General features: G+C 38.1%; 1 protein-coding gene across 1 annotated transcript in view; it reads left to right on the plus strand.

Moving 5' to 3' along the window:
* Positions 1-22,821, plus strand: part of LOC116767332 (nuclear receptor-binding protein homolog) — a 33,170-nt gene extending 10,349 nt beyond the window's left edge. The window contains 10 exon segments of the mRNA XM_032657603.2: positions 16,911-17,135; positions 17,211-17,341; positions 17,417-17,595; positions 17,798-17,972; positions 18,099-18,217; positions 18,332-18,476; positions 18,776-18,884; positions 18,887-18,991; positions 19,857-19,976; positions 20,206-22,821. Of these exon segments, the coding sequence (XP_032513494.2) occupies positions 16,911-17,135; positions 17,211-17,341; positions 17,417-17,595; positions 17,798-17,972; positions 18,099-18,217; positions 18,332-18,476; positions 18,776-18,884; positions 18,887-18,991; positions 19,857-19,976; positions 20,206-20,289 (1,392 nt within the window). The 3' untranslated portion in view covers positions 20,290-22,821.
* The last annotated feature ends 195 nt before the right edge of the window (positions 22,822-23,016 follow it).

Raw genomic sequence — 23,016 nt, forward strand, 5'->3', positions numbered from 1 at the left:
TTTATCACGTCTGGCCCGACGACCGAGCGGGGAATAGTTCACAAAGTTTTGTCAACTATTATACATTATTATACCATAAAGTTTTCATAATTTATTGCATTACTTCTATATAACGTTAAGTGTAGAATTCCGTCGTGTAAGTGCCAACGCGTTTTACTGAAGCCGATAAGCTCTCGCGGCGAACGGACTTGAGATAAAACAAGGTAGTCTTGAATAAAAATCATACACGGATTATTTAAATAAAAATTTGTATGAAGGCTTTACTCAATTAATATTATAATAATTATGAATTTTATACACTCAATTAAACGTAACTTTTGCCCAAGCTCGACCAGTTATATTCATCGTTCATATATATATAGCATTAACTTCATTCTTTTTTTTTAATGATAGGAGGCAAACGAGCAGGCTAGCCACCTGATGGTAAGTGCTCATCGCCGCCCATGAACACTCGTTGACGGCGTTGCCGGTCTTTCTTCTTTCTGTCCATGGCTTCGTTCGCGTTGTCGTCAATATTTTCTCGAGAGAAATAATAACGATTACTATAATAGATCTATGTATGTTAACCAACCATAAGCCACATCTAGTCACTTCTTATGTTGAGACAGACTCTTTGACTGGACTTCATACAACTGTCAACATGTGTTTGCAAACTATACGGATGGAGTGATTAATTATTATAGCATTTATGTAATTCCGATGTCTAAGCTACAAATATTGGTAAGTTTTACCAAATTCCATTCAGTTTATTTTTCTTGAAAGAGCGACAAAACATACACTCGTCGTCCTAAAATGTCGCATTTTTAATACTTGCTATTAATTAACGAAGCTAAGTAAGGGGCGCCCGCCAATAACCAATAAGACTTCTAACAAATTAGGACGGCCATCATTTGATCTCTGTTCACGATTAATAATATTTTTTCTGCGCTGAATAGTAGTGACTGTTTAAGGCCGGGGTCAAGACTCTGTAATGAAGTGGTTTTAAAATATATATACAGAAATTGTTAAACATTGCATATTTTAAAAATAAATTATTAATGAAATTACAACTATACCTGATTTTATGTATTAACATTATTCCAATCGACGCCTTTCCATTTTCTAGGTAAGAGTGTATTTAAGACTAAATAAAAAAAAAATTACATAAATTTTCAAACAGTTTATTTTTTATTTTTGGGTAAGTTTACGGATACAAGTGCGTATTGGATGTTTTACTAAAGTTTGTTTGGGAGATCTTTACATCCGTGATCTTCGTCCGGGGAACATGTGCTCATGTACAAGTTTGCGAATAAAGTTTTATTATATAAATACTAAATAGATTGATCGATGACGTTATTTATTTCACAGAACTTAAACATTTTTTAAACATATATTTTTGTATTTTATACACCCAGGTAACTGGTTTGTCTCAGGATCTGCTCCGGTTTAAACATAACCTATGCATTTGAATGAATTTATATGAAATTTTAACAAAAAAAAACTGACAATACTGTAATCCTCAAGAGGTAAATATTTCGCCCTAACCACATCCTCATTGAAATAATCATATTGTTTGTTTATCTGAGATTCTGATAAAGATATTCGCTATCAATTAATAACGATAGACTTTTTTCAACGCCACAGTAATTGTCGTGTTTCGTGATGTCATTGTTTAACAGTTTGCTTTAAGTAGTCTGCTCACAATCTCGTCGCCGAAGTTTTTTTCCACGCGTGTCTGATGATTTATATTATAACTTTCCTTACTCCATGACCATAAGGTTTCCAATGCCCTGGCACGTCACACGTGAATCATCCGACCCTCTCTGATTCATACGGTTTTAATTCATTCTTTGCCGTCTTACAGCACGTGCTACTGCGTCATCGTGAAGGCTGGCTCATAAGGAGTTTTTTTAAGTTTATAATAAACATTTATGTTTATTGCACTTAAGTGTTTTCTAAAACGGGTCCATTATAGAGGTTTATGCGTTCTTCCAATACCATATTACGCGCTCTAGAATTCACATTTATTTTTATCTACTATTAAACGATGGCGGTACATGGAATATATTTTAAATCTGATGTAAAAATCGTTTGGCAGTTGTAATTGTTTTGTATAGTATTTTAATAGTATCGTGTCATCGTGCCAACACTTGTTAGAGTACATTTTTTGCTGATAATAATGACGAGTCCGCTGAGCGCCGGCGCCGACTCCGAGGACTAAAACGTATGTATGTATGTACGTGTGTACGTGTGCGTCAGACAACTCAGCTGTCACAACATATTAATAATAATGTTGGAAAATGAATGACCAACTAACTACTTTACGGTGCGTTGTACGTCAACTGTTTATATACACTCTGTACACGAACATATCAGATTACTAAAAAACAAACTCATTTACACTGTATCAAGGTTGTTTATAAAATCAAAGTATCCTTTTAAGCTTCATTTTTTATTTATATATATAGTTTGTCATTTATTTATTTTGTTACTTTTTTCTTCCTCTTCAGTCAACATCCTTATGTTTATCTGATAGAAAATGCAAGTTAGCGTTAAGTTCTGCTAAGACGCATATTAATATTGAATATGTGTCAATATGTTATTAATATCGTATCTTTTTGAATAGTATAGATATTTTTGCAAAGCCTTTACGCAAAGGAACACGTAGGTATTTATATGTTTATGTAGTTGCACACTGGCCCAGTCATTCCATACATAATATATTGAGCATTCGTAGAAGCCTTCCTTTTTTATTTTATAGTATTTCTATTATGTTCTCGGCGTAGCCTGAAGGCTCGCTGAAATCCGTTTCTTGTTATTTAGGAGTCAATAAACATACCTTCCTATACCTAGAGCTTAGATCATGTCACAAGAGAAATACGTTATTGTTTCAAAGAACAGAAACACTATATTAAATCCGTTGGTGGTTTCTCCTTCATTTGAGTCATTATCGGATCGGTAGTTGATTAGAAAACGAGGAAATCGGGAGTAACAAACAGTATTAATTACATATACCATCATGGGCGAACAAAATACACTTGTGCAGCTAGTATGGACCTTTATGTTAAAATTATAATAACAGATTCAGTTTAAATATTATTGTATTTAAGTGATTGTTATTATCATTACAACCTGTATCAGGGTTTCTTATCTGAAAAAAGTTATATCGACGTACAAAACCTTTCTGTAATTCTAGAATAGGCCTCTTGTCTGATCTGTGATGACCAACCAGCCCGGTGTGGTCGCTTCTAGATAAAAATATTAGTTTTAGTTTTTGGTTCATATGTTCCAGCATAATTTACACGGATCGTATATTATGTCATGTTTCCTGTGATCTAAAAACGTCTCGGAGGATACTGCGTCATTAATATCAGTCTACTTTTTCTACTTATATTTGTAACACGACTTTAGTCAAAGAAGTCTTATTATATTAAGAACTTATTTCTCTGAATCAATCTCAGTCCTACTCTATTTCCTTTCATACTGCAACTGAAAGACGCGCCGGTAGTCTCGTGGGTGTATTAATAAGGTTCGATTGATCTTACTAATGATTAACTTGTACTATTCTTGATACCCACAGACTCTGGAGATCCTCAGTCTAATGATGATTATAAATAAAGTGTGTCGTCTCTCACGATAAAAGTATCATGCAGATTAACAGCTACCGATGATACAACAATATATCTGTTTAACAAATCGGCTCCCTCACAGTTCACTGTACAGGACATAGGAAGCAAGAGCCCGGTAAAAGCTGGAGACGTTAATTAATCATCAGGAGCGTGTAACATCCCCGGACAGTCAGACAGCATCTATTGTGGCCCGCCGGGCACGTCGGGGGGAGGGTCGTGACAAATGATAGGGCTGTGCGTTTGAAGCGGCCAGCGCCCCTGTACGTGACCCGCTCCTCGTCCGCCCTTCTCAGCCATCGACTAACAATGACTTATCTGTGTATTTCTGTCACTCGGCTTTCCGAGAAGTTTGCTTTTTTTGTCAGCCTCATAGTTGCTTTATCCTTGAGGCTGTTAAACCAAGCTGTTTGTACAGTATTTATGACTTTATAACTATTGTTCAGTTTGTTATGTCATTAATTATGTGTTGAATGAGAAGGGAATGATTCCGATTATCTTTTAATGTCTCATATTTTTATGAATATATATTAGTAAGTAGGTACATTCTTCATACAGCTATTTCCTTCTAATCTATGAAACCCGGTTGTTCCCGCTATCACTCTGTGTAATTCAACACTGTTTTATCTATTTTAAGTATCTGCTCATTTTAAAATAATATCTAATTTGTCATTATTCTAATCTAAAGAATGTATGACGATATTTTTTTTATTATTTTTTTGTATGTTGTTAGTTTATTATTGCAAATCATGCCCTTCTTTAATGTGATACAAGTAGAGTAATGAACAATGTTCTATTTGAAGGTATGCAAATATTTCCATGTCCTATTTGCAGTGAGTTTACATAGAGCTAACAGTTCCGTAATCGTATTAGGCAAATTCCAGCCGCGGTTCTAACGGGTACATAATATAATGTTAGCTGGATGGTTTTATTTGGATCGAGTCCAAACGACGCTGTTATATATCGAACAGATTCGGCGAACAACGTGCTTTATATATATACACAATACACATATATGTGTATATAAAATTATATAGTCATACCTCAAACAACTTATACACCCTTCCTACACTGGCTTTATTTTCATGACACTAATAATAAGGCGGCATTCACGATCTGTAACGACGAACAGATGTTTTTTGATTCCTTCATGTGTTGTGACGTCACTTGAGGTAGGTCAGTGATGCCATGTGACGGTCGAACACTCAGGTGAGTAGGGAATGGAAATGGCTGCGGTCATAATATAGAACGAACAGATAGACAAACATACACATACTGCTGAATTATTTTTACTTAGTGTAAAATGTATTAATTTCAAAGTATTTCACAGTATTAATTTCAAAGGGGATCTAAATGTTAAATTTGATGTACATATTTTATTTTAAATATTTTTGATACTACTTTTTTAATATTATATTTAATGAATTTTAATAATTCGACTATCCATTACAAGCTGTGTTGTATGAGCCGATACGTCAGCGTTTTCTTTGTTAATGGATTTATTTAATTAAGTTACTGAAAACAATTCGGACGTGTTCATTGACGTCATAACGATGTGGTGACACCTGAGAGTATAACGAGGTTATAATAGAAGAACAGATTATAGATACATGTCAAATATATTAATATGTATTTCATTTTTGAAGTTTCATCAAACCAATGTTACATAACAGACGACAAATTAAACATTTTGATGCGCAACCTTCGCCACTTGTAATGTCCGTCGTCGTGAACACAATACGATCAATCACGTAATGTGCAACAAACGATCATAAAACAGCGTTCGTTGTTATAGACCGTAACATTTGACCCATTTAGTATCCCTCCCAGACGCAGGTGGAACGTTAAAAATTACGAACTACGATAAACCACTCGATATACACGGACACGCTTACACTATCTATACATATAACGAAATCGTATACGGAGTCAATTTTGTACATTGAAAATAAATGAGAACAAATCCCTATAGGGGTATTCATAGAAGAAACAGATGATAAAAATATGATTTTTGAAATTTTTGTCTGTCTGTCTGTCTATACGTCTGTTGTACACTTATAACTTAAAAATACTGGACGGATTTCAATAAAATGTTATATGGGGGTTGCTGATCACCGGTGGCAACATTTAGGGTACCTTTTACCGCTCGAAAATGCCTCATTCCCATAGGAATATTTTTAAACTACATACTTTGAAGCAAACTTATGTAGAGTTACTTGCATTGAACACTTAATGGCTTTAATAATGACATGTTGTATTTAATTAATGTACCAATTTCCGAGGAAAAATTCAATTCAATCGGCCCAGTGGTTTAAAGTTTTTATACCAATGGCAGCGCCACCTACCGGAATCAGTTGTAATCATCCCGAAAGCTAAGTAAATGCATATACCAAATAATTATACTAAATAATTAAACCATATACAAGGTGGTTAAAATTTTACAAAAGATGCAATTTTTTATTGTATTTAACAGGAATTAAAAATCGATTGACACCACAGCGAAGTAAACAAATTTATATTTTGAGACCATGCCGACAACAGTGTCACCTACCGGGTCTAATAGTAATAGCATTTAGGACTAACTCAAAACTGCTACTTATATAGATAAAATTTCAACCAAATCAGCCCAGCCGTTTAATAGCTTTCATACCATAGCAGCGTCCACCTACGGGGTCAAGCTGTAATCGTCCCGAAAACTAAAGAAATACTTATAGGTACATACGAATTACCAACATACTTACGCCCGTTATTCCTAGGCCTTATCGGTGGTTAGCAATACACGATTAGATCGTTGTTACTTACTGTGCGTTCACGTACACAGCGTGAACTTGTACGAGGAAATTTTGTATTAAGATCCTTTTACTACGCGAACAAAGTCGCGGGCACAGCTATTATGTAATATGAATGTTGAAATTCACCTCCCATTTTGTTGTGTTGTCGTACGAGGAATACTCTACTTGTTGTTTATAAGCCAATTCACTTCTAATGTCCATGAATTTGAACTCGATTCTGTTGTAGAAAACTGTTGACACAGAGACGTGCGACTGCGAACTGTTGTTTGTATAATGTACTCGTGGTGACCTGATGTTATATTCGTGATGGAGTCCACCTTCAGTTCATGGTCTCTGGTGGCCTTTACTTCTATTAACTTGATAAATAAACACAGTACAGCATAGAAAACATTCATACTGCCGGGGGCTCTTGATACACGGTTTAGTTATAACAAAGAAAATTACCATACAATTGAAATAAACCATAAGATGTTGTTACCGATACATCGATATCAATCGATTAATAATAAACTACAGTATAGGTTCGTTCGGGCCCTGATAACGTGATCTCATATCAATCCTGATCGCTCGTGTGATGGTGTCACGTTGACCCGTGTAGTGTTCAGGGTCGGGTGTCTCATACCCGACCTACTCCTGTTACACTCCACGTACTGTTGCTTGCTGATACACCTAATAACACCACTTATATCATGAATATAAACTTTATTCACTAATTTTCGTTACTTATCCATATATTATACAAATTAAGGCTCTTTATAAACTAATTAAAATGTTTGATTAAATAATGAAGTCTCTTCTGCAAATGAGACGTTTTGTTTCGGAATAAAGTATATTTTAGCGTATTGTGAGTCGCCCTGTCTTAATGTGTCAGTATATGTTTGTTAAGGTAGTTATTCAAATATTTTTTGTTTAAGCTAACTTTTACCCGGCACCTTTTGTTATTCCGAGTTGTCTCTGAACAAGTGTTATATATAACAATACGATTAATAAAATAAAACATTCCTGCGGTTTAACGTCAACCAGACACCTCTATATCGTTTTAAGATACAAATATTTTTAATGGATATAACAATACTATACATACCAGTGTCATGTAAATATTTTTCTATCTAATACTTCTTCACATTAGTATAGTAATATATATGCATCTCGAGGGAAACATGTCAACACTCAACATCGCAGAAAATCCATTGTCCCCATTCAATACTTCTGTCCATTGTCAATACATAAGATACATGTGTATATAGTTTAGTATACATATACACAAACAGTTGCACACCATAAATAAGTAAATAAGTTTATATTTGATACTAGCTGCTCTGCGGCTGTGCCTAGTCATTCACATAAGTTTAAATTTGATTGCTTAAGACTCCCTTCATCAGATCCTAACTTGGTAAAACTGGAACTACCTAAGGCCAAATGCCCTTTCGCTTAATAATAATATTTTAATTGAAGAAGTAATCGCTTAACAAATGTTCAGTCGAATTGAGATCTTCCTCCTTTTGGAGGTCAGTCGAAAAGTAACCTAAGCCTGATTTGGATAAATATTAAACCTTGTGAACATCATGCAGTGATTTTAATCAGTTCTCACTTGTTGGCGTTAAATATTCCTACAGTATATATCACTTCAATAACTAAACAAAACTCATCTGCTAAAATCTGTTGCTGTGGCTCTGTGACTTCCGACTGACGAGTGACGAGTTACGACCCATATGTATACAATACATAATTACTTTAAAAAAGTGTGCTTGTTGTCTTTTCAACGCAAATTAAAACTAATTAAAAAAATTTAAACTAAACTTTTAACAGCCGTTACTTGACTAGTGTCTTATATCTAAGATATAGTCGCGTCACTCGAACACTGCGAAATATCTTTGACAAATATAAAAAATTCTTTGCCTATGAGTTATCTTATATTATAATGACATATAGTTAAAGCAATTTTATTCAAATGTAACGTTTATTACATCGTCTAAAAATCTCTTATTTTAAATTTATTTTTATATTGCAATATATAATTTATAGTCTAAGAAGCCCCTTTGGTTTCAGGTAAGTCACGAAAGCTAAAAGGGTAATGCTTTCTCGCCCGTGAAAGGTCTATGGTAATATCAAGGTTGTCTTAAATAACAAAAAACCCCAACCATTATATTGCTGACTATAACTATCTTAATTAATCTAACAAAGTGAAGTTTGGTATGAGTGAAAGTGATGATTTCATCTCGATACTCGGAAGTCGGTAGGTTTGTCGAACAGAGCGTTCTATATACTTATTGGAATGTATGTTTGTTTTATATAGTATTATCTTACGAAGTTGTTCTGACCTTACATTGCTCCTCGGGCCGGTGGAGTGCAATCAAAACTGCAGGTAGTTTAAAGTTTTATAAGTTTATAAGTTTTGTACCGACCGAAGTTTCCCTTAAACATAGAACAGTGAGTATCGATGTGTTAAAAGTCTTATGTTACATAGAGTTCATGTCATGTCCACGCGTGTAACGATGGTCAATTAATATTTCGTAAGTTATATACACTACAAACAAGGTGAGGCTGCGGGGTCGCTGATGACGTCACGCACTCAAGTAACTTGCCGAATTGGAAATATAATATAGATTAATTAACGACGCTATGGTTAACGTATATCACAGAACAGTTGCTATATAGGCTTGCTTTACTTTCAGCTGTCAATGAATAAACTGTCTATGGATACATCTCATTGTTAGTTACGTACGTTTTTTGTTCTTTATAACAATATTTTTGACAATTGTGTGTTTAATTTATGAAACAGTTGATGCGCGCCGATAACGCGGCCGACACTCGGTTCATTAAAAGTCACACGTAACAAATTATTATCAAAGTAATTAACATATCTTATTGGACAGATAGACGTTTATAGCTTCTCATGTTCGAGCAATTTATTGTTGTCTGGAGACGATAGTCGATATCACATATTTAAACTATGAATTAATACTAATTGAAAATATATTTAAAATTGATTTTTAACAATGACATGGTTCTTATACAGTCTATATATATATTAATGTATTGAATGTAAAATTATTTGAAACAATTGCGATTTAACTGTGTTTTGGAGTATTACTACTAATTACTAAGTAGTAAGGTGGTGACGGTAACTGCTGGTGAAGTGGTGCCATCATCATGTACACGATATAGAAACATCTGAACAAGACACGGTCTCTAACGAAATGGACTTAACGTAATCGGATTATATCGGATAAGGCTGGCGTGCGAGTCTGTCTGAGAACGTACTTTGGAAGTCCGCTAGAAATAAATATATTGAATCTAACAATTCCTCTCCTTCCTCGTCATAGTATCTCATACAATATGAACGTTCCACATTTGTATATATTTTCAAGTATTATGTAGTATATGACTTGTGCGACGTACAGATGCTGAAGGCGCACCTTCACGTTATTTTCGTGCTACTGAAATGTAAAATAATTTATGTAACAAATTTTACCTGAGATCAATTTTATAACTGACGATAAAAAGGGAAATATAAAATGAATGAAATAAATTAGTAGGCGAACCGTCACTGATAAAATATCTGTATTCAATATTCTTCCATTTTAGTAACGCCTATTCAAGTATAGCTTTACTAGAACATACAGCGTTGTAGAACAAAATCGTTTAAATTCATAACGACTCTGTTCCATTGTAGTGTGTTACAATGGACTTGATCGAACAAAAGCTGGCTAGCATATTATATTAAAAGAAGCTGATCTCGGGGAGAGACCTCCCTCGCCAGTTCTCTTCTTTATACTCTAATGAACGGACACTTATATTTTAAGGAATCCTCTGAAACAAATCTCCACCGTTTAAAACGTTCAGTTTTTATTCATTTCAGCGCCGTTAGACGAATCTACTACAATATCTTCTCATTAAATACGTTTCAGTCTGTTTTCGATAATCGAACCATCACCGATAACTGATAAGAATGTGATAACAAATCTTATAAACGGATCTGATAATAGTCACTCATGTGACGTCACCTTACGTAACAAAACACAACTATCTTGAAATGAAAAAAAATGTGGTCATTCGTTATAACAGAAACAATAGTATCTATCTAGACAATAATATCCCATATAAATAATATTGACGAGATATCATTTTAGTCAAACGTGGCAGTTAGTTGGGTGAAAACAAAAAAGGTATCTGCTAAGTGTCATAATAACAGACTGATTTAACATTTTGATTCTAAACGACGTTAGATCCTATTGAACACAAACAAACACACACTAAATGGTTGTCTATATTGTAACTGAATGATACAAATGAAGAAATTTGCAATAATGAGTTTTTATTTTTAAAAGTTTATTATCGTCAGAATTGATCGAATTTGTGCCATCGAAGTTTCTTTAATGAGCCATTAATATAAAATTATTTCATAATCTCTTTCTATTTATGCAATTATAATATTGTAACCAGCTCAGTTCCGCTTCAACGCTGATCTCATTATATCTCTAATGAAGGTATTTAATCGAGTTTGAACTCGTAGTTAATGACAATAGGACCGCCGCTCTCAGTTCCGTCCAGCCGGCGAGGTCTCTCCGTGATGTAGTAAACACGTGACGCGCTAAAATCTAATTTAGACTGTGACTGTTATCGTGGAACTGCGCAATTATATTTGACAATAATATTGAATGTTTGATGTCATACGTGTCAATAGGACGGACATGTACTAGCATTCAAACATCGTGACGAGATAACCGTTCAGCGTAGTACCTTAAAACGAAATAATATATCCGAGTTCAGGGAAACGATGACGAGTCACTCTCCAAACTTATATGCGGTGGAGCATTATACATAACACCTAGGTTCCATGTAAAGACTTGGACTACACAAGAAAGAAACGAGAACGTATGTAGTAACAGAGGTCGGGTGAAGTTATGTTCCAATTTCTGTACTTGATCATACAGCGGGGCCGTACTCTACTTATTGTGCTACATTACAGCAAAAAGAATAAGAAATATCATACGGTGTTATTTATAGCAGGCCGCATCCGTCGTAACGGCAAATAAGGGATAAGAATGCCGACCGCGACGTACACTGTACGATAATCGCCTTTATATAGAATGTATTTAAAGTTGGATACACCCGTTGGTGAATCCAATAAGGCTGCTTGTACAGCAAACCGAGCCGAACCGAAGATGAGTCAACAAAGAATAGTGTTTCTTTGTAGACGAAGTCTTAGGTTCCGTTAAGAGGATAAGTGGCGTTGTTGCGGAATGTTTATAATGTCCGTGGAAGCAACGACGTCGAGTGTGTGCGGTTGATCCGATTACATCCAACGTACAACATAAAAATATTGTGTCATTACTTCTAACACTTAATAATACGGTCGTGATTCTCTCGGTACTTAGAATTAACTTCCAAGCTACTAGTGAACTATAGCGCTCAGGATACTTGAGATTTTGTTCTAATTTATATAGATATTATGAGACTTAGGTAATAATAGATCACTGTAGCGGAGCCTGTGGAAAAATAAATACAATGATGGTCATGGATAAGTTGAGATGAATCTCATTGGTGGTCGGTGGGTGGTAGGCTGTGAGACACCAATCGCATGCTCCGCTGTTGGAGTCATTTTATTGTGTTTTATTTAAAGACGACCTGCTGTTCCTTATGTTCGTATTACAATCGTGTTTTATATACAGACGGATAGATTCACTTTAACCGAACATAAACCGTAATCTACGACAATTTAAACATATATATTCAATAATTTAATCATAGACTTTAATAGTCTAGCGAAATTGTATTTTTTGTTGACCTTCGACCCGTACGACATTGTAAACAGTTGTCTGATAATGAAATATTTATGGCCCAAACATCCGCGTGGACTATTGACGTTTATTACATATGAAATAGAGATTTAATTGCCGGCAATTCTAAAATTATATCAGTCTGCTCACCTCCCTAACAGCAACCCTATATAAACACTTGATAAATATTTAATAGGCACAAGGAACATTATATATAAAAATCGTTTAAAGTATTTGCAAATAAATAGCTTTGTACCGCTGTCTTAAACAGCTAGTGACACCGACTTGTGTTTACATCTCATGATAAACGTAAGGTAAGTAAACCGACTCGCTTCGCACGTTTATTTGACCAAATGAACAATGCAGTAACGGAACGGTTACTCATGTTTCAGTAAATAGTTCAACTACTAACCGGCGACGCGTTCATTAGCAAATAAACACTCGGACGTTGAAACGCATCGAGACATCGGCATGCAGTAAGATTACACACGACTCGCAACAAATATATTAAAATTTTAATAATAAATGTACGTCCCTAGACTAATAATATACTTTTATTGTCTGAGTTGAGACGAGTCGGATCAGCGAGTAGAACAGGACATGTTTAGAGATAGTGCATAGGCATTTGGAGTGATGCCAGGACATGGCGAATACTGCGTCGGCGCAGGGTCGACGACACCGGACGACTAGCCGCCTGATATGAACCGCAGAATTATAATGAATATTACTATTATCACAGAAACAGACGCTCGCCACCGCGGCTGGTCAGCACCCGCACATACACACAGGGTACAGCACACATCAACCGAAAAAGGTTGAAAGTGAATCACACTTTAACCAATTAGGTACTGAAAATGTTTCTAAGCCGTGGGTGTACTAATGATAAGACGCTTATCATATGCTAGAACTCATGTAAAAAAATCAATACCGTATCGTTACGTCACGAGACGAGCCGAGTAAATCTTTCATGAAGCAATTTTATAACAATCATTATTATTTATGTGAATGTTTGTATGAACATTCAACATGACAGGTCCTAGGGTTTCAGCCAAGAATTCCTTTTAGTTTCGATAATCCGATATAAACAATGACGTCACAAGCAGAGGCGGTCGGAGGTTCGTAACGTACTGTTATAATAGACGAATGATGTCTTACAAGAAGACGGGCGCGTTTAACATAAAACATGCAGAGGACGGATGGCTATGACGACGCTCGTGACGCCGGCACCTGCACCGGAATAGATGGTGTGTGGCGTCACGCTCCTGGGACCTCTCTCACTGACTGCCGGGCTACCGGACACTATCCACAGATTGGAGTCGAAGGTCAATGTCGGGTCGATTAGCTCACAACTTTTTCGACAACGCGTCTTGTCATTTCTATAGAGTATAGACTATATGGGAGGTCGTGGACGACGCTAACATTGTTAAGTATATAACATACATGTAAATATATATTACCACCTTCGACCTTAATAGTCTCGTTGACGCAGTCTGTAAGCGACGTGAATGTCACGAGCGTGCCAAGTGCCGGTGTGGGGGGCGGAGGCTCAGGGCTTCAGGCGGCGCCTTTAAGCTCGTCTGATACGGAATCCGTACCGTGAACGTATTTTAAAACTTTACGCACTCGCTGTTAATCATTAGCTACGTTTATTGTTCTAATGTCGTTTCGTGTTTGAATGCTTTTTATATTCATAGGAAATAATATCGCCCGTTCTGTTGCCCCCCCTGTTATTGTATAACCCGAATGCTTCTCAGTCAATGACAAACTTAGAATTAGACATGATTTCTTCATATAAATCATAATTTATTTACTATTTTTTAACATACATCGCTGCGCCTGTTCGGTGTTACGTCAAAGTTTTCGGTATTACGAGTTTTGATATAAATTGATATGTTAGGCTTCAAACATTTACATTATATATGTTTTTAAAATAGTATTTTTATGAAGATCATTTTTCTATATATCTAGACATTAATCCCTGTGATTGCTCGTTACGGTGATTCAACAACCATCTCGCTTACAGTGAAATTCGTAACACGCTTAACGATTCTGGTAATCGTGGAGGTGTACGAGTGACTGTTTCGATATATCATTACAATGAATCAATGGCCGAGTGTTTCTGTTTTCGCTGTATTTCAGAGGTAACGTCACATTGTTTGAATCATTAGCAATCTTATAGTTCGACGAATGTTCTGTTGTTATTCATATTCCTGTAACATTTTTTTATAACTAAACCAATAATGTCATAGTTGTGACTTGTTGTTGATCTAAAATATATTTCTTGGTCATCTCTCGTTGAATATTCAGATATAAATAAAATAATAAACAATATTTTTCATATTTTATTATGAAATATAAAGTAAACGTATATTTTGACAATATTGTTTAATAAAACAAAGCTTTTTTCCAAACCCGTTACTACAGACATCAAAGGCAACATAAATTCAAGTACTTGTTACAGTTTTTGACAACTTAAAAAAAAAATTGCTTAGTCACTGTTGCGTAATTTTCCAATCGGTAGCGAGGCAAAATTCCTAAAGTTCCAGATTCAATCCCTGCTCGAGTAAACTTATCGTTCATTGTAAATTACTGATAAAAAATTTATTTCATATATGTTTAAGTTAAACATTTAATTTCAATTGTAGCAATATATCATTGTTTATAATATTTATATATAGTACGTACACGTTAGCTACATTATAGTTGTTTGTGTACTCGGTGCGTGTTAACAAACCCTGCGCCGGCGTCGATAACGTCTCGGGCTAATGACTAGCGATGAATTATAGTAAACGATCAATTGAAATATGTTTACTATTAACGATGAAAACAATCTCTGAACGTAGAAACACGACAGCCGGCCGATGTATCTAATGTTCGTTGGTTTGTTTGTCTTTATAAGGTACCCGACACACCTACATACAGCACGCACGTGTACACATTTATATTTTTTATTAAATCTTTAAACACTTGAAGCATTTTAATAAAAACAAGTTTACAATATATTACATGACTTTTTTCTAACAATATTATTATATCATAATTAAACATTAAAAGAAAATTATAACGTAAATTCCGAAATGAAATGGGAAAAGTTTTTTAAGTAATGTCGCTACACTCATTTTCACACGAGTGCGCGCTCGAGGGGTTAGCTCTTTATGTTAAAAAAAATAATAAATAAGTTACGTAGCGATGTTTGAACATCACGAAGTCGACATCGTTTGCCGATGAATAAATTGAGTTGAGAGAAAACGCTCATTAGGCGATTTAAACGCGACGTTGGATAACCACTGCCTCGATGGAGTCCAGGACAATATGATCGAGTTATTTGTGGAAATAGAACTGCAACTGTTTAGATGATAAATGTGATTTGGTTGGTGGTTCTATGGTAGAAATATTTTATTATAACTATCAAAAGAATCCGTTTAAATGAAGGGCATTCAACGTGAGCAGTCGTTACGTATGAAGACAAAGATGCCGTGGCCGGTACGAAACCGTCAAATGCAAATGAGAGCGTGCAACACGCTCCGTAATAAGTTTACCATTTGAACGTTACAATCTCTCTGAAATACTATGAACAGTAGGTCTGTGTGTACTCGTGTGATATAGTGTTTAAAAGAGAAATTAAAACTGCACATAAATTAATGAAACTGTTATAGGGAACATTTAAAACAAATATTCTTATTCAACTGTCAGAGTTGTTGTTTAATTATGGTTCGAGTATATTCCTTAAATTATCACGACACCGTGCTCTCTCTGAATAACAAACAGTCTATTAACGATTCCGTTTCGTGCGATAGCCTTAACTAAAAGCCTGAAGGTGATAAATAATTTATTATTGCATAGACAAGTAAACGCCTCGATATCGAGCCGAGACCAGCGTCTCATCATTTTATTGAGCTAAAACTAACTTTGATATTTACAATTAAATCAATATATAAAACTTGGAGCGTCTAAAATAAGTCCCTAAAGACGTAACTCCCCAAGGTTTACCAAGGACACATTACAAAAACATTACACCCTCAGAGGGATAGAGGAACGAAAACGAGAAACATTACAAAGTAATGAAACAACACACAGACACAAACACAACACGCTTCATTTTATTAATAACATACAGAAATACAATAAAACGCTCGATAAAATAACAGACAATATAAATGTCCTCATCACGTGACACAGAGGAAGCACTATAAATAGATTGTGAAGTGCGCAGAGATTTAAATTGAATGATTGATCCGAGAGGACGCTGAGGACTGACGACAGACCGTGATCATCAGAGAACTGCGAACGATAACGAAATAATACGTGATAATATATATAATATTAAAATAGGACGACTATGACTCGATTGAAGTTGAGACGCAGAATTGATCGACCTTATATACACGATCTGTCTCTAGCAGATTATCAACATTACAGATCACAATGACACCAATGTTAAGTTCATACAATGATTGCTTCACTAACTCAATTCCAATGTGCTGTTCTTATGTAGAATTATTCTGAAATGACGGGAAGACGGAATATCTGTTTTTATTCAACATAACATTATATGTCAGATTTATTCTCTCGATATTAAAATGAATATCTAAAAACTCTTAGATATTTATAAAATAATACCAAGAAATTTTGTAATGGGTACTACATGAAGTAGTTACATTTGTGAATTCTCTTTTGAATGATATATTTGTTATGAAAGTTAAACCAATGTGTCTCTGTGCTAATTTCAGGTGGAACAGCGCGATGTCCCCGGGATCGACTGCGCTCACCTCGCGATGGACACCGAGGAGGGGGTGGAGGTTGTCTGGAACGAGGTGCAGTTCTCCGAACGGAAGAACTTCAAGGCACAGGAGGACAAAATACAGATGGTGTTCGACAACCTCACCAGGCTGGAGCATCCCAATATAGTCAAGTTTCACCGGTACTGGACAGACACTCACAACGACAAACCGAGGGTTCGTATTATAACGATATACACTAAGAATTCTGACCGAGGTCTTTAAAAGAAAAATTGTATTGGTAATGTTCAGGTTATATTCATAACGGAGTACATGTCCTGCGGCTCGCTGAAGCAGTTCCTCAAACGGACCAAACGAAACGTTAAACGTCTACCGCTGCAAGCCTGGAAGAGATGGTGCACCCAGATACTCTCCGCGCTCAGGTACACCCTCGGAGACAGCGCGACCTCTTACAGCACACGTCAAATGAATGTTTAATATACATTTGTATGTATCAGTTATCTCCATGGCTGCGTTCCTCCGATAGTACACGGCAATCTGACGTGCGATACGATCTTCATTCAACACAACGGCCTGGTGAAGATCGGCTCGGTGGCCCCGGACGCCATCCACCATCACGTGAAGACTTGCAGGGAGAACATGAGGAACATGCATCTGATAGCCCCTGAATATGGATGTTAGTACTAGGAGTCACCCATCACGATACATTAATATATTGCTAAAGATGCACTCAAAAGTCTTTAATTGGTACAATTAATTATTTTTTTACATTATTTTTTCTATATAGGCATATCGAAGAAAGCGAATTTACAGAAAAACATTCAATCACGTCCTACACCTGTCAAGTAACTTATGAAATATAAAAATTTTCCAAACAGCATCACAAATGGTAACCCCGGCTATGGACATATACTCGTTCGGTATGTGTGCGCTGGAGACGGCCGCCCTGGAGATACAGGGGAACGGAGAGACGGGCAGCCATGTGACGGACGAACACGTCATCAGGACCGTGGAGTCTCTGGAGGAAACACGGCAGAAGGACTTTATATACAGGTGAGGGAAGATGTATGAAGGGGATGACGGGGAACAGAGACCCCACTGGTGACGCCGTAGAGAAAAATGAACATTTTATTGGTAATTTTATGGCAATGTTTAATTTTGTAAATATGATGCTTCCAGATGCATCAACAAAGACCCATCAAAGAGGCCCACCGCGAGGGAGCTCCTCTTCCATCCTTTACTGTTCGAAGTCCATTCATTGAAACTGCTCGCAGCGCACACGCTCGTAAACACCTGTGGTAACTCATACAGAAACTATACATTTTGACCGTTTTTTATAGAATTGTACCGACATGTCTTTAAATTAAATAGTCGGTCAGAAAGTAAAACGCTTTCGGTGAACGTTCTTCCAGCGAACATATCGGAGACGATCACGGACGAGATGAGTTCAGGCGGCGGAGTGGCGGCCTGGAGCAGCCGGGGCGGCGCGCGGAGCGAGCTGGCCGCCCGCGACCTTCCGCACGCGGAGAAGCTGGAGAAGTTCGTGGAGGACGTCAAGTGAGACACGCTGACCTAACAGACACGCTGACACATATATATCACTATCACATGTTGCTACTGAAGAGTATTCGACAAATCCTGAAAAAAATGTATAATAAGAATCTGATAAAAGAGAAAATATTTTTTTACGTGTTTCTTTTCATTTCGGTTGCGCTACAAGAAACACCGAGCGCTTTATAAGTTTCCGCTTTATATCTAGAGCTCGTAATAAAAACGTGTCCCTCATAACGTGACTCGTCTGTTTGTCCTTCTCCGTGACCCTAGTTTTAATTCCCAGCATATCGTAATCGTTCCAGATACGGCATCTATCCGCTGACAGCGTACGGCTCGTCCGTGCGGTCGTCGTCCCCGTGCGAGCGCGCCCGCGCGGCGTCAGAGAGCGCGCCCGCATCTCCCGAGCCTCGCGCGAGGGATTGGAGACCAGGAGGGTCGTCAACATGATGTGCAGCCTCAAGCCCGCGCCAGCCGCCGCGCCCGCCGCGCCCGCACCCGCGCACACGCACGACCTGCTCGTTAGTATACACACAAGCGCACACTCACACACGCACTCAGACACACCCACACACCGATACACGGGGCAGGGAAGACGCACACAGGTGTCAGATACCAGGACATATGTAGATATAGAGATCGATAAGGGATTTCTTGCAATAGATTCTATAGATTCTGTGTTACTAGAGATGTTTCTCACATCTCGTTGGGCTTTTTTTTTAATTGAAAATATATTGTTATTGCTAACTCACAATATAAAACATAAATAATTAAAAAAAAACACGCTTTTATAGCTAACCAAGCTAAAAAATAGAAAATAATATTAAATTACAAAAAAATTATGTTACAGTAGTAGAAGGTCAAACGATCGTTTATAGTTAATCACCTCAAAGTGAAATTTAAGTTATTAACAGAATAATTCAATTCAACCCCCCCCCCCCACGCTTTTTACTCTGAATTGAATGGATTCTGTCAATAACTTAAATTTCATTATGAGTTTTTTTAACTATTATTTATTTTTAATTTTTTAGTTCAATTAATTTAAAAAAAAAATATTCTAAACTATCATTTAACTGCAGACCGCGCACTAGCTCTATCTCTCTCACTCCACTACAGAGGATTCATAAAAGAATTCACTAATGCTGGCGGCCCTGATGCGGATAACGCAACACTGTTATCAAATAGTTGCATTGTCATCGGTCCTTGATACGTGCAAAGTTTCAAATTCTTCAGACTTCTACAGCCCGGTGAACATTAAGCTCAAAGATCCCGTTACATTCATACTTACAACCCAAGCTAATAAAACCGTGTTAAAAAAACAGAGACCCGTCATTATAGTTCGTGACCCGTGTCTGTGTCCGTCCCTCACGCTAACTCCTCCTGCAGATGACGATCCTGCTCCGTATGGACGACAAGATGAACCGCCAGCTGACGTGCGCCGTCACCAGGAGAGACTCCGCCGCCGCCCTCGCCGCAGAGCTGGTCGCCCTGGGGTTCATACACGAGGTGAGAGACGACACACACGCGCACACTCACACACATACACACACGCGCACACCGGCCCATGTATAAACTATCTTACGAAAATATATATACGAAAGAATTCCACTAAAACTAAGGCATCCTAATCAAACTTTAGGATAATGTATTTTCAGAGTCAGAAGTGGAGGAGTGCTGTTAGTAGTATAATAATAATATCGATATAGTGTTGCTCAAAACGACCTCTCGTGTCCAGGCCGACCGCGACAAGATCTGTCGACTGATGGAAGACTCCCTGCGAGGCAGCTTCGGCCAGCGAGTGACGCACGTGGCCAGCTAGTAGCATCCCCCCACCACCGCCCCCGCCGCCGCCATCACACAACACTATATAAGGAGGGCGAGCGAGCCGTCTCCGCCAGTCGGCTGTCAGCGACCGAGGCGCCGATACACGTGCTGTATCTATATATGAGGATTCCGTTTGCTTCATTTGTAAAGTCGTCTTCGTTGGTGTCTGACCTTCGACATCATTGGCCCCTTCGCGGTCTCGTGTCGAAGGGACTGGGAATTTCGAACATTTACGTTAGGTCGTTCGCTTTCAAAAATTATTATATATGTATATATTAGTAGTTGTAGGTATTTACGGACGGGGTGGGGTTTAGAAATTTACAGATCGCGGTCTGTTGTAGGCGTATATCCAAAATAAGATTTTGAAGAGCTGGCGCATGACCTTCGGCATTTAAATTTAAGAAGCGCACGGCTTTTAACGATTAATAAAATGATTAGCCGCCTGGAGACGGGGCGAGGACGGGCCCTAGGGAAAACTCACACCTTAGGGATCCACGAACGAACATACAACCCTCATGTTAAGATAAAAAATACATATAATATATAGTGTCTTATGAAAGAGATTTAATCGAGAACTTGTATTTTTGCACGAATCGATGGTAGTGTTGATATTGTTTCCTGAGTCGTGCCGACGGAGTGTGACCTCTCAGCTGCTCGGACCCATCGCACACCAGCAGTGACGTCACAGCGCCGAGGAAACCGTTTACTAGTCGATATGAATCTAACTCCGAGGAGACGGTGACGTCACAGAGGCGCGTCCCGCTGGCGAGTGACGTCACCGTCTCCTCATGTAAATTGTATAAAAAGTATATGTTCGGAAAGATCCGTAGCGGTTCGTTTGGACATCGAGGATGCTTTAGTGATGTTAGGGTTTGTATGAATGTGTAAATGATATTTAAAAAATATTTAATGAAATGATTACATTAATTAATATATTTATAGTGAGGCTTCCTCTTAGAGCTTTATGGATATGGTTATGTAAGTATACGGAAATTTGAAACATACTCACTATCGAAGTAAGGTCGAAATTTGCTCGCGGACATTATTTTGTTTATCTTTTTCGCTTTTCACAAGGTAAGCTGCACGCGTCCGATACTACCGCAGCCGAGTGTCCGGTCCCGCGTCATGTCCAGGTAGCGCCGGACGCGAGTCGTGTCGTCCGCGTGTCGTCGCGTCGTGTCGCAACGATCGTTTTGCATTTATAAAGCGAGTGCACCGAGTTCCTAGTTCCGTTGGTGCTCTCAGTTCCTATTCGTCTCGCGGCGGTGACACGCGTGAGGTGTATGCGAGGTGTCCGTGTCGCGGCTCGTCAGCCGCGGCCGTCTCGACACTCCATCTATTATTATTATTATTATTATTATTATTTAGTGTTTAGTTGAAGCTTCGACCTCGATCCATATCTACGACGTTAGAGTGCGAGCGCTTAGTGTAGTGGAAACGAAAGACTGGATAACATTACGGGCGGGGAGGGGGAGGAGGGGGACGAGACAGAGCGGGGGAGGGGGGGAGCCGCGCCCTTGTATATAGTCGCTTTTAGTCTAAACTACGATGTATCGACACCGTACTCGGGTTCCGTCGCGGGCCGCGCGTCTCCGGCGCGACGTATTGCTTTAATATTTATTGGTTACTTTTTATATCATTGTTTATCGACGTATCGGATGAGGAAAAGTTAAGATGCTCGTGTCGCGTTCGACCCCCGACACGTCACGACCGGTGGAGCTTAGGTTTAGATATAGACGAATTTTATCTATAGATAGGGCACTAGGCGGACCACCGCGCGACCTAGGGTCTATGTACTAAGATTAGGCGTTTAAATCCACACGGCTTGCGGCGTGCGGAGTCCGTGGAAAGAAAGCGATAGATTGAATTAACAGGTTTTATACAAAACGACATTCTAACGACTACACCGGTCGCCGCAGCTCGGAGCACCGACCGGTTCTCGTTCGCCAGCCACAGGCAGCGCCCTCGCTGTGGCGGGATGACGCAGCCGGCCGAGCCGACGTTTTGCCTGCGTTTGTTATATTAAACGCAGTATTAAGAGGCCGCTCGGGTCGCCGCGTGTGTCCGGGAGCTGTGCGCCGTACACAGCTGTGCGGCGGTCGACGCCGAGTCCACGTCGTATTCCAGATGTATTTTTTTAAGTTATTTTTACCGATGTTTTTGCACTCTTCGTGTCATTCTTGTAGCTCGTCTCTCAGCTGCCTCTGTTGCTATGTATTTATTTGTATCGCCCGGCCCCGGCCAGCGGCGCTCCGTCGTTGTATATAAATCACTATTTTTTATCCAAAGAGCAATGTGTTCATTTATGGAGTCGTCTTGTTTTATTTGAGTTTTTCTTCGTCGTGTATCGCGCGTCGTGTATTGCTTCGTCCCGGGCCGTGTTTCCTCCGCGGTGTCATTCTTCCGAACCGTTTATCTGATATTTGATGCTCAAATGACAACTGGTAACGATCTACCGACCGAGTGATGTTTGCCTACTACATACTATAAAATGAAAATGTCAATAAAATGGTATTTTAAACAGCCAGCCTTGTTTCTGTCGTCCACCTCCTACCACTCGTAGTTAACACATACATGTAAGCATTCCATTACTGTCGCGCTAACTCGTGTTTTCTGCACCCGAAGAGTACATTTGTAAAACAGAATACAACTTTCCAATAAATTAAAATATTTGTGTTGGATAACTCGACTTCTTTCGTAATCCTTAAACTACGAATATTTG

Source organism: Danaus plexippus (genome assembly GCF_018135715.1).
Source record: "Danaus plexippus chromosome 9 unlocalized genomic scaffold, MEX_DaPlex mxdp_24, whole genome shotgun sequence".
NCBI lineage: Eukaryota > Metazoa > Arthropoda > Insecta > Lepidoptera > Nymphalidae > Danaus > Danaus plexippus.